The sequence below is a fragment of the Pteropus vampyrus genome, unplaced genomic scaffold (assembly GCF_000151845.1).
Source record: "Pteropus vampyrus isolate Shadow unplaced genomic scaffold, Pvam_2.0 Scaffold91, whole genome shotgun sequence".
NCBI classification, from domain to species: domain Eukaryota; kingdom Metazoa; phylum Chordata; class Mammalia; order Chiroptera; family Pteropodidae; genus Pteropus; species Pteropus vampyrus.
The window spans coordinates 148,819-161,506 of record NW_011888872.1 but is presented as its reverse complement, the minus strand read 5'-3'; the positions used below and the strand labels follow the sequence as shown (position 1 = coordinate 161,506).

Below are 12,688 nucleotides of genomic sequence, written 5' to 3'. Positions count from 1 at the left end.
CTAAGTACATTAAACATTTGAAATTATATACTACTGCGTAAGAATTTGCATGAAAATACCTAAATTATTAAACTTGCTCTTAAGTCTTTTAAATATTCAATTCTGTTTCCTAGTTTCTCTACTTGCCACCCACAAAATATTTATACAAACTACTTAACACTAACATTAACTGTTAGAGTACAACAAAAATTACAAAGATTTCTATCAAGAATAGGACAATTTTTTCATGAATTAGAAAAAACTGTACATCTGGGAAGGAATTTTTTACATGAAATTCATTAATTTTATAAAAGCATCATCGAATCCTAAAAAAATTTATTTTAAAATAATTTTAAAATAAATATTTATTTTTAAAACACTGGTAACGTGTAAGGACTAAGGATTTGAACCAAGAGGCCCTTTTTGGTTTGTTGTCTGTAGACCCTGCAGCATAGAGAAAATTTTGGAAGATTATAGTTATCATATCATTAATGGTTAACTATTTCTGATAGGAAGAGATATATTACAGCAATCTTTATTTTCTATAGTATTATCTTAGTGTAATATCTAAATGTTATGAGTATGTATTTTTTATTAATTTAAATAAGACATACAATATTTGCTTATTTATTTTTTAAAATGGTAAAAGTTACCTGGCAGTGTGAAGATTCTGTGAAAAAAAAACTCTAGCGTTCCCTTACACATTCTTTAAAATACAGGGAATTATTTAAGTAGAATTTCCAAATTGCGATTATAATCAAAATAAAAAATTTTATGATGCCCAAATATTTTAAACCATGGAGCCATGTTATTTATAAGGAATGTGTAGAATATTTTTATTATTCAATATTTCCTGATATTTTAAATTGTCAATAAATATCAATTATGATTTTTCATTATCAAACTAAGCTCTGAAGTTGAAAATCATTAATTTTAACAATTTTTTTCAACACAGTTCTTTGTACTTTACTTTTACATTTACTCATGATTTTTAATTAACAGAATTTCTTAATTAAAACTATCTACTCACCTTTCATTTCAGTCGATATATTCATAAATGTTAATTTGCTTTATTTCTGTATTACACAGGGTATGTCTAAATTAATTATACAGATATTCATTAACACAGAACTTTTTGATCATGTTTCCATGGTAAATGGAAATTCAAAATTAAAATACTGTCTCCTAGTCCAGGAAGAAAAAAAAACAGCAAATGAAACAAACTCAACTTGGTTCAACTATGAGAGACTATTTGATGATGTTGGTGAGGATTTTAGTGAAACTTTTTTTGGTAGTGGTGTTCTGCTTTTCAATTGTAGTAATACTTTCTTAGAGATGGAAATCTGTCTAGAAATTCTTATTCATGCATATCTTCTTAAGAGTCTAATATTTTTAAAGCTCTATAATATTTACTGAGAAGCTATATTGCCTATTATACAACTAAATGGTACATATTATGAATAAAACTTACTTCTAATACTAGCCCTTCATTTTTGGTAAGTTATGCTTTCTACCTGCCCCCCCAAAAAACTCTAGTTTAATTTTAATAATACTTCTGAACATATCAGCAATAAAAAAGCTTGAAATTCATTATAATAATGTGGTATAAAAAAATTACCTTCTTCTAAATGCTTCCAGATGTGTCTTCAGCATAAGGAGTCCTCTTTCTATAACAGTAAGACTTGAGTGTGATTCCTGTTCAAGACTGCTAGAAGCTATCATAAGACTCTCCATACACTTACTAATAAATTCTTGTTCCTTCTCCAAACCCGTTTTACCTGAAAAATCAGATGTTTAGACATGTGTATCAACCTTATATTCTTGTTTTGCTATATTAAAAAAATGAACTATAGTTAAAAAAATTTCACATAAAAAGTTACCTATTAGGCAGTATTTCAAATCACTCACCATTAATATAATAGGAGTTAATATACTGGATAGCTGCTCGACTGACATCACCAGATTGTGCTCTTAAAGCAATGCCCCAAAATTGGTCCATACCACAAAGCTAAGAAAGAAAAGTATAACAACATCTATAAATATTATGTCAAACAATGTAAATGATAAGACTAAAATAACAAATTTAAGTCATATAATATTCAAGAGTTTTAATATTCTATAAAGTATTTAAAAGGCAATTCCTATTATTAAGAGTTATCAAATAATAAAAAAATTAAAGACTTGGAAATTTCCTCAAATACTGAGATATACAAGTATCGATTCAAAAAATACTTATTTATAAATGTGTAATGTTTAACAACTCAAAATTTGTGACTACATAGTGGGGAAAAGTTCCCAAAACATACTACAAAGAGAAAAAAACAAGGCACATACAATTATTAGCATAACAATGCTTCAATGCATTCATAGAACTTACTCTGATAAAGTCACTGCTTTCAGGTATTCAATGAAAATTTTAAAAAGTATGTTAACCCAAGTTGTTGATTATGTTAACTGTGAGATGACAAAGAGAATGTTTTCATTGAAAATTACAGAAAAAGTGGAGCGTGAAAGTTCTCAAAAGCTGTGCAAGGTGAAGCAAGATATCCCTCTGATAAGTGGCTGAACAATCTCAGTGTATCAACTACTTAAAAAGCAGTATTAGCTCAAAATTGGAGTATGACTACCTCTTAGGTAGATCAGATCTGGCTGGTTGACTGAAATTATCATAGTAACATCAAAATAAGAGGACCAAAAAAAATTTTTAAGGAACACTATTCAAATAAGGAAAGAAGGTTAGATACTATGAGAGCTATCTAGATACAATTTAAAGTATTCTTTACCACATAGTGTGTTACCTTATAACAAAACTTCAATTTCAGAAGAAAATTAATGAAAGATATGAGTGGACACTACGTAAATCAAAGTTATCAATAATAACCTGGAATGTACAATGAGGAAGACTTTTCAAATAACAGTCTGCATTCAATAAAACCTAGCAGCCACCTAACTAGGCAAATAGAACTCTAAACCACAGATAAGACTAGTAGTTTGTGAGTCTTCAGCTAATGAACTAATCGTATACCTCATGGTCAGGATGATTTAGGTCGATTCTATTTGAGAATAGAGGTTACCAACAGGAACTCTGGAGTTGTCCAAGAGCAACTAAAAGTCTAGCCACAACAAATGGCATAAAAGTCAGATTTTAGACCAATTAATCTTCTACTTGACAAAACTACATGATAATATTATCTAGGAGCAGTTAGGGTAGCACTCAGATGGCCTCTTCTCTATTAATCAAGAAATGTAAGTTTTCATTAAGCAAAACCAGGGTTATCTTTGGTAATGAAAAACCACCAAATGTGCTTTATAAAACTTTTTAAAACCAAAAGACAAAGCTTTTTAAAACATAGGATTAAAAGTTTCATAGTTAGTAAATTCAATGCTTGATAAACTAAATAAGATAATTCAGTAATCTAATTTGAGGAATGAAACAAAAATTCCACAAGGTGACCCAATAAAATGAAGTCAAAATCCATACCTCAGAATTTGAACCACCATCATAGGCACTGGTAGCCAATCGAGCCAAGTTACATAGATGCTGAAACAGGTTTAAGCCAGTCATGCTAATCGTTTCAGGTTTTAGCTGGGGCATCTTAAAAAAAATTTTTTAAAGCTGCTTTAGTGTGGTAATTAACAGATTTTATTTTATAGAATTTAACTTAACAAATTTAAATTAACAATTTTACTGAAAATATTATAGAAGGAAATGTATCAGCTCAGATTTTCAGTGATAATTTAAAAAAATATATAATAATTGAATGAAAATTTTATTCAGGTCATAATTAAAATGTATCTGACATGTTTCAATTTTTGGGATGTATAGAGACTCAAATCAGAGAAATGAATAAAAAATTTTTATTATTTATTACATACCTATACCATGCACATTTATAAGGTGGGTAGCTATATCTACGGTTTGTATGTAAGTCAGGGCCTAAAATTAAGATATCTGAAGGTCTATTTGTAGCTGTGTCTTGCATTGTGATTTAATTCACATGTACCAAAACTCATGTGATAGTTTGCAAGGAGCCCTTATACTCTCAAAAATAAGCATAAAAATTATTAAAAAGCTGACTGCCTCATCATTGATGTTTCAAAATTCAAATGGAAAATTATCACCTGAACCAACTGCTGCTTCTGATAAAGGAAACCAAAAATTGGATAAAGAATATCTTAATATCATGACAACACTTCCTAAAAATATCTTCCCAAGAGCCTACAAAAAAATTTGAAGATTGGCTTCTATTTTCCATTAGACTGGCTGAAACCACAACCACTTAACTAAACAAGAGTCACAGAACACAGTTCTACACTACTGGGTATGGGTACCACTCTTGAAAATTTTACTACATTATTAATGATTTAAAAAAATAAACATCAAAATTCCCCACATTTCTTATTTGTGTTTGCCTAAAGAGTTATTCTAATTATTGTTAGTGTAAGTACTTTAGCTAAGGAACAGAATAGTTTTCTTAATATAAACTAAATATTGATATGAGCACTGTGGAGTACAAATTAAAACAAATCTAAGTGGCAAAAACTATGTAAGCATTACCGAAAAAGAGTATATTTGTCTATTTAAAACTGTCAAAAGAAGAAATAAACAGTTTATATTTGAGATAAAAAGGATATATGAAAAATCAGATAAACAACAAAACTGTAAGAAATAAAATTACCTTCTCCAGGAAAAGATGCTTATAGGTTTCCATTCCCATAGCATGTTGATCTTTACTTCGAACTTGATTTAAAAACCAATGGAGTGCATCATCATAACACTCAGAATCTTCTACTAAACAATGCCATAAAATGTCGACTTGCTCTAAACTTAACCCTAGATAAAAATTACAATCTTTGAATCATGATACATACGTTTTGGTCCTAATTCAATGTACTAGAAGCATCAATATACCCAGAAATAAAAAGGAGATATTTTATAGCATTTTATAAAAATTATTTTGTAAGAGATTTCACATAATTTATGCTTTTAAAATGTAGTTAAATATAATCCATATATAAATCATTTAAAAATATACCAACAGAATCCTAGAAGAATCATTTGGTCTGGAAAATCATTCTCCCTGAAATATGAACATATCACTGTATTACAGTAAACATGATTAAGTGAAGGTAATCCTAAAAGATGAGCAGTTGGTTCTAAGGTTTAAGGGTTAAGAATAGAGTAGATACCACGTTCAAAGCTCATTCTATGCACACAATAGATAAACAATATATGCTAGTAAGCATTATTTTTGTAAACTCTGAAAAAAAGATCCTAGTGATGAATAAAGCAAAAGAAAACTGACTGCTAAAACTGATCAGAGGATACAATTAGATAGGAAGCCAATGTAAGAAATTAAATCTGTATGGTACTTTGAACCAAATATTACTTGATTCCAAAATGTGGCAGAAGGAACTGAGAACTTTTCAAAGAGAAGAGAAGGTATTACAGGCAATTACAAGTCTGAATATGTAAAAATGGACAATCTAAAAGGCTAGAATAAAAGCATCACAGGGATTTCTAAAGTATATCATAAGGCTATGGCATGCCACCCTGAACGTGCCCAATCTTGTCTGATCTGGAAGCTAAGCAGGGTCAGGCCTGGTTAGTACTTGGATGGGAGACCACCTAGGAATACCAGCTGCTGTAGGCGTAAAAAATATAAACAAACAAACAAACAAACAAACAAAGTATATCATAAGGGGTTCCAAAGCCTGTGACTGTTTCCCAGAATCAGAGGAGATATGCAGGTATGACAGAATCATAAGAAACCTCTCTCTTTTTTGGGAAAAGAAGATGAGATCCAGAATATGGAAAAACATTGGAGAAAATATTTACCTAGTAGCAATACCAGCAAAGAGTTTGAGTAGAAAAAAAAGTATCCTATCAGTTTCTCACATAAATAGGTAATTTTAGATTATTTATTCTAAAAAGAACTTGTGCCTTGGGGAGCCAACATTAAAAACAAACAAACAAACCTGGAAACAATCTTTAATGTATAATTTGAACACATTAATTAAGAAGAAAAATAAGTGAAGAAAATAGGTATGAGTCCTAAAAAATACCATCTAGGTTAATCATAGGAAACTATATGATAAAACAAAAGTATATTCATAGATGACTGTATCACCAATCCACATTCGATAGGCAATGTATATGCCTTTGTTATTAAGTTTAAAAAATATAATTATTGGTATATTGAAAAATCAGTATTAACTTATTAAATATAACTTTGGAGTAACGATATTATATCTGATAGGAACTGTGTCCGTAAGAGAAGCAAAATTATCATGTAGAGGAAGTGAAGTTTTCAACTTGATTTATCTGAACAGTGGCTACTGTAAGGCTATAATGCACAAAGAATCTATACTATGCTCACTGGGATGAAAGCAGCAAAATAAATAATTCGAATTTACTCAAATACTAAGAAGAATGATTAACATTTTCCAGTGAGAATCTATACTTAGCAAACATGAAACTTAGTGGTCATGTGAAATTATTTATGCTGATAATATTTATTTTGGTTTGACTTCTCCGTGTATAAGATGGGGTTTTTATATTTTATATTATTTATTTCCTGTATGGTATCCAATATAACTGGTATGATAAATGACCTAATAACATAAGAAACTAGTTTCCTATCAAAAACAGGGATTTTCATTTTGAAATCTGTTGGTGTCATGTTAGTGGTATTTGTTACAAAGAGCCTGATTTAAAGAAAAAATTATAGACTTAAAATGGTTAAGATAAAAACATGGTGCATCTCCAGCATAAATATATGGACTTTAAAAAGTTGTAATACCTCTCAGGCTAGTCAAACACTCATCAATTTGACTAAATTAACTTAGCTAAAGAAAGAGAATGTCCTTACTAATGAGGTTTGTTGACATGGACACACAGAAAAAGACAACTGTGGAGACTAAGACATAATACAATCACTCTAGCAAGAGAAAAGGAGCTCTGGCCAAAAGAATCAAACTTCCTCCTCTTTTGTGAGAACATCTAGCATGTGGGTTTGGACACAGTCTACATTATGAATATAATAGACCAATCTCCATTTTTTTAAGGTTAATTAATGGTTAATGAAATTGAGTTTGAGATTAATCTAAATAAAACTAGGGTCTCTAAATGTTTCTATCGCCTATGAAACCAAGCAATTTTGGATAAGCTTAGCCCCAATAATAATATATAGACAATGACTGTTTCCAAATGGGGTGAGAGGAAGACTCTATAACCAAAGGTAATAAAAGAGATGCAATCACTCTAATGTGATATGTTCTCCTATTCCAAACATTTTGTTTCTAAAAATGAGTTGTTTATCCACCGAGAAACTGGCATTTTCAGAGACTGAAGAAAGACTGTGTCAGGGTCACACTCATATTGCCATACAGACTGAGAAAATATTCATTATTGACAATAATTTAATCACTGTAGAGCTAAAGGCATGAGTACATTTAACAGGACTATTCTTCGAGGATCAATACAGATCTAAAAACTGATTAAAACACTCATTAAAAAACTTACTGAAATGATCAGGTGATCCCAAAGTTGAAAATACACAAGTCAAGAACTGAAGTCGAACTTGAACTTCGGCACTATGACTGTACCTGCATTTAAAAAATCATCAAAGTAATTCTTTGAAAGATCACATTGCTTAATTATTTTTAAAGATTTACTGGCTCGAATCTTAAATTATACCAAAGAAGTAAAATTCCATTTTCATAACTCATAATGATTAAATATTTTAATTATATAACTTTGATTACACAAAAAATGGTCATAAAGCCAAATGTTATGTTTGAGATTTATGTTATTTAACAAATTATAAAAACTTGTAAACTATTAGAAAACATACTTTCAAATTAGATGACAAGAAAATATCTAAGAACAGTGGAACAAAATGTCATTTTAAAATTATGCAATATGCACATAAATTACAACAGAAAACTATATCTTTATCTAGAAATTGCATGTTTCATTATCACTGTCCCCCTCCAGTGATTTAACTATATTCCTTAAACAAGAAATACTAATAAAGTATTTCTACAAATCTAGATCATCAAGAATTCAGCTGATACACAACTGGCATTTCTGAATGTCATTTTGAATCTAATTAAATTTCATGTGTACAAAATTCAATGGTTAAAGTAGGAATTGCTTTGAAAGCTTGTTAAATAGGTGATTTTACATGGTTCTTGGAGAATTTGTTTTGCAGTCATTTGCAAAGAAACAGCATTTTAAAAAGTAAATGTTGGTCTACGGGAAGAAGTGTAGATGTGTCTGAAACTGTACAGACTAGGGCCAGACAGTGGCTAGCAAAAATGTCAGAAGAGTCTGGTACTGATCTAGATGGAAGTCACTGAAGGGTGTTGGAGGGTGAAGAGGCTAATGATCAGGTTTCCATTTTAAGATTCCTTTAAGCAACCCTGTGAACTGCATATTAAACTGTGTGATACCATAACATTCTAGTCTCATAAGCACCTGAGCACTCAATGAAAGTAAGTCAATCATGATTTCTTATCTCTATGTCACAAATCAAAAGGCTAGTTGGGGATGAAATGTCCAAACCTCTTTGCCAACAAAAGGCATCAGCAAGACTGAGCTCTGATCTATATCTCTGCTTTCAAAGACTCAAAGAGCCTCTTAATTTAATTTCCAATAATCTTCAAGTAAGCGCAAATTTTTGAAATCTTACTCAAACTAGCTGGTTTCAAAAATTACACTAAATTCACTCCTAAAGTTTAAAGTTACACTTTTCTAAAGATTGAGTTTGCTGGCTATATCTTAATTGCTTTTTACTGTCTCATATTAATGTTGGCAAAAAAAAAAAAAAAAAACCTTTTGCTTCATTTCTGCTGCAATGCCTTTTGTGAAAATGAAAGTACATTATTTGGCAAAGTGGTTGGGGGTAGAGGAGCAACAAATATAGTAAATATAGTAACTCACAGACTAGAATGCTATCCTGATAAAAATTCAAAAACAGCTATTAATAGCTTCTTGTCCTTTTACTAAAAGAACAGATTTTGTAGCATAGGCCTTGGGGTACAGGTTCAAGTGTAAGGTCTATCTATCAGTTGTGTGACTTCAAGTAAGTTACTGTACTTCTCTCATCCTGAGTCTGAGGGACATTGGTCACAGACATCAAAGGGGAAAAAGTCTTATCCTTTACAAAGTGCCTTTATTTCCTGAATATTTTCTTCCCCTATACTTGCATCTCACATTAAGGTACTGATAACCCTAGGAAGTTGGATCCAGTCCCTTCATCATCCTTTCTTCAGCTTCCACAGTAGAACCATTGGCTCCACACTTGAAAGGCTCCATTAAGGTCCCACTGGCTGCTGAAATGATCAGCCAGAAAATTTTTTGAGATGCAAAACAAAGATGATATCAATACTGACAAGTGCTTATGGGTTTGTCCATGGCTTGACATTATAGGAAATATGGGACAAAAATAATCTCCCCACAGGCATAAAACTTCAGTGACAAACTAATGCCTTAAAAAAGTCATTCTCTTTGTATCCTCAATACTGACACAGATAGGATTTTCTCTAGAGGCCACTGGATCCAAGAAATATGTTCATTTAGAAAATAATGTATTATCTTTCATGCCACAGAATCTTTTTGTCCTGGGTGAAAATCTTAGAACTTTCCTACTATAATGCCCACTGAAGAAATGGAAAGTAATTTGACACAAACTCATGAAGTCAGTATGCTTTACCAGAAAGTAGCAAATGTGCAACTCTGTTTTATAGCCTGAGGAACATAGGAGTTATACTAAAACAGTCCAGATCTCTCTCTGTTCTAAGGTTTATTTTATAGATAATTTACTGTCAGATGCAACTTCATAAAGTATTTAATTCTTATAAAAATTCATAAGGTAAACAATTGGAATTTATGAAGTGAGGTAAACAACTGAAATAAGATCAAAACAATAGATTCATAATCTAAATCCAGGTCTGTATGATTCTTAAGCTCATGTGCTTTCCAAAAATATCATACTGCTTTTCTAATAAGAATTAACAATCGCAGGGCATACTGAGGCAAGATGACTGATCCAGAGGTTAAAAGGACTGCAACAGTGTGGGAATGTCAACTGCTGAAAAGACATGGGACAGTGGTGGTTGCCAGGGGCTGGAGAGAAGTGACAATGGGGAGTAACTATTTACAGGTATAGAGTTTCAGTTTTACAAAATAAAAAGAGTTATGGGGTTAGATGGTGGTGGTGGTTACACAACAATATGAATGTATTTAATACCAATGGAACTGTACCCTTAAAAATGGTCAAGATGGTAAATTTTAGTTCGTACATTTTACTACAAATGATAAAAAAATCCAAGCCTGGAAAAAAAATAAGACATGAGAAATATTTTAGCATTAAGAGAACTAGAGATTGACAACAGTACAATGGAGCACACAAGAATATGAATTACAGAAAACAAGACTGTTCTGTTTATAAAATGTATATTTATAAAATATGTTTATAAGAAACTCTGGCTCCACTATTTATAAAATGTGTGACCTTTGGGAAGTTACGTATCTCATAGTGTAAGTGTTCTCATTTTTAAAATGAGACTGCCCACCTCAATTGAGTTGTTGTGTATCTTAAGTTAAAACTTAATACTTAAATGGTATCTGGCACATAGTATCAATGAACACTGGCTATTTTTATCATCATGATGATTATCATTATTCATGTCTGGAAACAGAAGAATACAAAAGGAGTCCAAGTCTCCAAGTTTTAGTCGACTGACAGGATGGTGGTACTCTAAAGGACATAGTAAAATCTGGAGAAAAAATTGATTTGTGAGAAAAATATTAGTGAATTCGTTTTTGTAGGTAAGTCTATGACTTTTCTGAACACTTCTCCAGTCTACCTATTTTCTATTCGTGTGGAAGTTTTCCATGGATATATTCTCAATAAAAACTGCACTACTTCTCTTACTCACTGACATGCTGATACTGATGCTACGCTGGTTTCCCCGACTTGGCCATCAGTCCCCACCAATTGACTCACAAGCAGAAACCTTCTGAATTTTACATGTTTACTTCTGAGCAGGCATCTCCCTATAAGAAGGCTTTACACACAGCTATACCACTGACCAATTTCTACCAATTCTTATCCAAAGTCACTTCAATATATCAAGAGAAGGTTTTCAATGATGAAATATTAACCAGTTATACCATCATGGTTTTTAAACTTTCCACACACGTCCTAAATTCTTTAATAATATCCAGTTACAATAATAAAAAAAAATGTTTTAAATTAACTATGTTAAATATATTTCTTTGGAAGTAGATATTTTAAAAATTTTCGAATCAATGCCCTAATATATTAAGACAAGAATATTGATGATTTCTGGAAAAAAATTTACTTTTGATTCCTGAAAACAATGACTTTGAACAGGACTCAACAGTGAAGGTTAACCAACACCCAAGTTATATAACCTACGTTTCCCCCCTAAGATTAAGAATTATTTTAAAAAATACCCTTATAAAATTCTTCAACTTAAAAAAAAACTCTCTTAAAATTTTTACAACTAAAATTTTCATTAATTTATATATAAAAAAAGTAGTAGAAACACTGGAAACTTATACAATCAACACAAACATAACTAATGTAATTAATGGATGCTTACAGTGCATGTTTTTGTCTTCCTTCTCTTACAGCTTGAATATAGTACACCAAATTATCAAAAAAAAGCTTCATCATGTTCAGTTCTTTCTCTGCCCACCTAGACCAATTGAAAGAATAAATAATTTTAAAGGCATAGGATAAGAAAATAAATCTGTTCTAGGACACAATATATCTATAAAATCTTTAAATGCAAAATCATTCAATTATCAAAACTTATAAGTTCTTTTATATATATGTTTTTTTCTCCTCTTTAATTTCCCACCCCAACTTCCACCCCTGACCTATGGATGTCACCATTTCCTCTTAAGAACTGGATCTCTAAAGGAGGGGCGTTTCCTCCCACATGCTTGCTGTGTGCACCCGGGGCCTGGCACCCCTAGCTCCCCAAGGGGGCCTGGCTCTACCTGGGGCACGAACCTAGGACCTTCTGCGTGTAAAGCAGATGTGCTAACCACTACAATATGAAGCCACCCTCTCTATTTATATTTGAATTATGAAAAGATATGAAGCACTGCACCTTAACTTTTTTAAATTTAAAGTATCATTATCATTTTTAATTTCAAAATACTCAATCCCTATGGAGGGAATAAAATGTCTGGCAGAGTGCTAATTATAAATAACCAACATGAATTAATATAGAAAACAGTATGATACAGTCCATACTAAGAATGAACTATGTGCCTTGGTCATTATTTAACAGAATTTAGCAGAGTGCCTAGCACATGGAATACATAAAATATAAACTTACTGAATCAGTTTTTTTTTTACTGTCAATATGTAATTTGCTTTTTTTAACAGTTTTTTAAAATCAAATAAATATTCAGGTATTAAGCTCCAAAATAACATAGAAACACTAGAATTAAAAAAGAAACAGTGATAAATACAATCAGAGATCCCAGAGTCCATAACTTCCACAATTAACAATCTATTTCACACAATACTTAACTAGCCATATATCTGCTAAAATGTATAGATGAAGAAGTATTAAAAGTCCAAAATTTCTAATGTAATTTACATCATGCTTTGGCTATAGCCCCGTTTTCAAAATAAGTTACTCTCACCATGCCAATCAC

The 12,688-nt window shown here is 31.2% G+C and overlaps 1 protein-coding gene across 8 annotated transcripts in view; it reads right to left on the bottom strand.

The window, feature by feature from the left end:
• The window catches only part of USP34 (ubiquitin specific peptidase 34), a 214,788-nt gene that overhangs the window by 92,990 nt on the left and 109,110 nt on the right, over nt 1-12,688 (bottom strand). For all 8 annotated transcript variants that reach the window (XM_023532842.1, XM_023532838.1, XM_023532844.1 and 5 more), the window contains 6 exons: nt 11,617-11,712; nt 7,505-7,587; nt 4,659-4,813; nt 3,461-3,574; nt 1,888-1,987; nt 1,598-1,757 (listed from right to left, as the gene is read on the bottom strand). In XM_023532842.1, the coding sequence (XP_023388610.1) occupies nt 1,598-1,757; nt 1,888-1,987; nt 3,461-3,574; nt 4,659-4,813; nt 7,505-7,587; nt 11,617-11,712 (708 nt within the window). The remainder of the gene's footprint in view (nt 1-1,597; nt 1,758-1,887; nt 1,988-3,460; nt 3,575-4,658; nt 4,814-7,504; nt 7,588-11,616; nt 11,713-12,688) is intronic.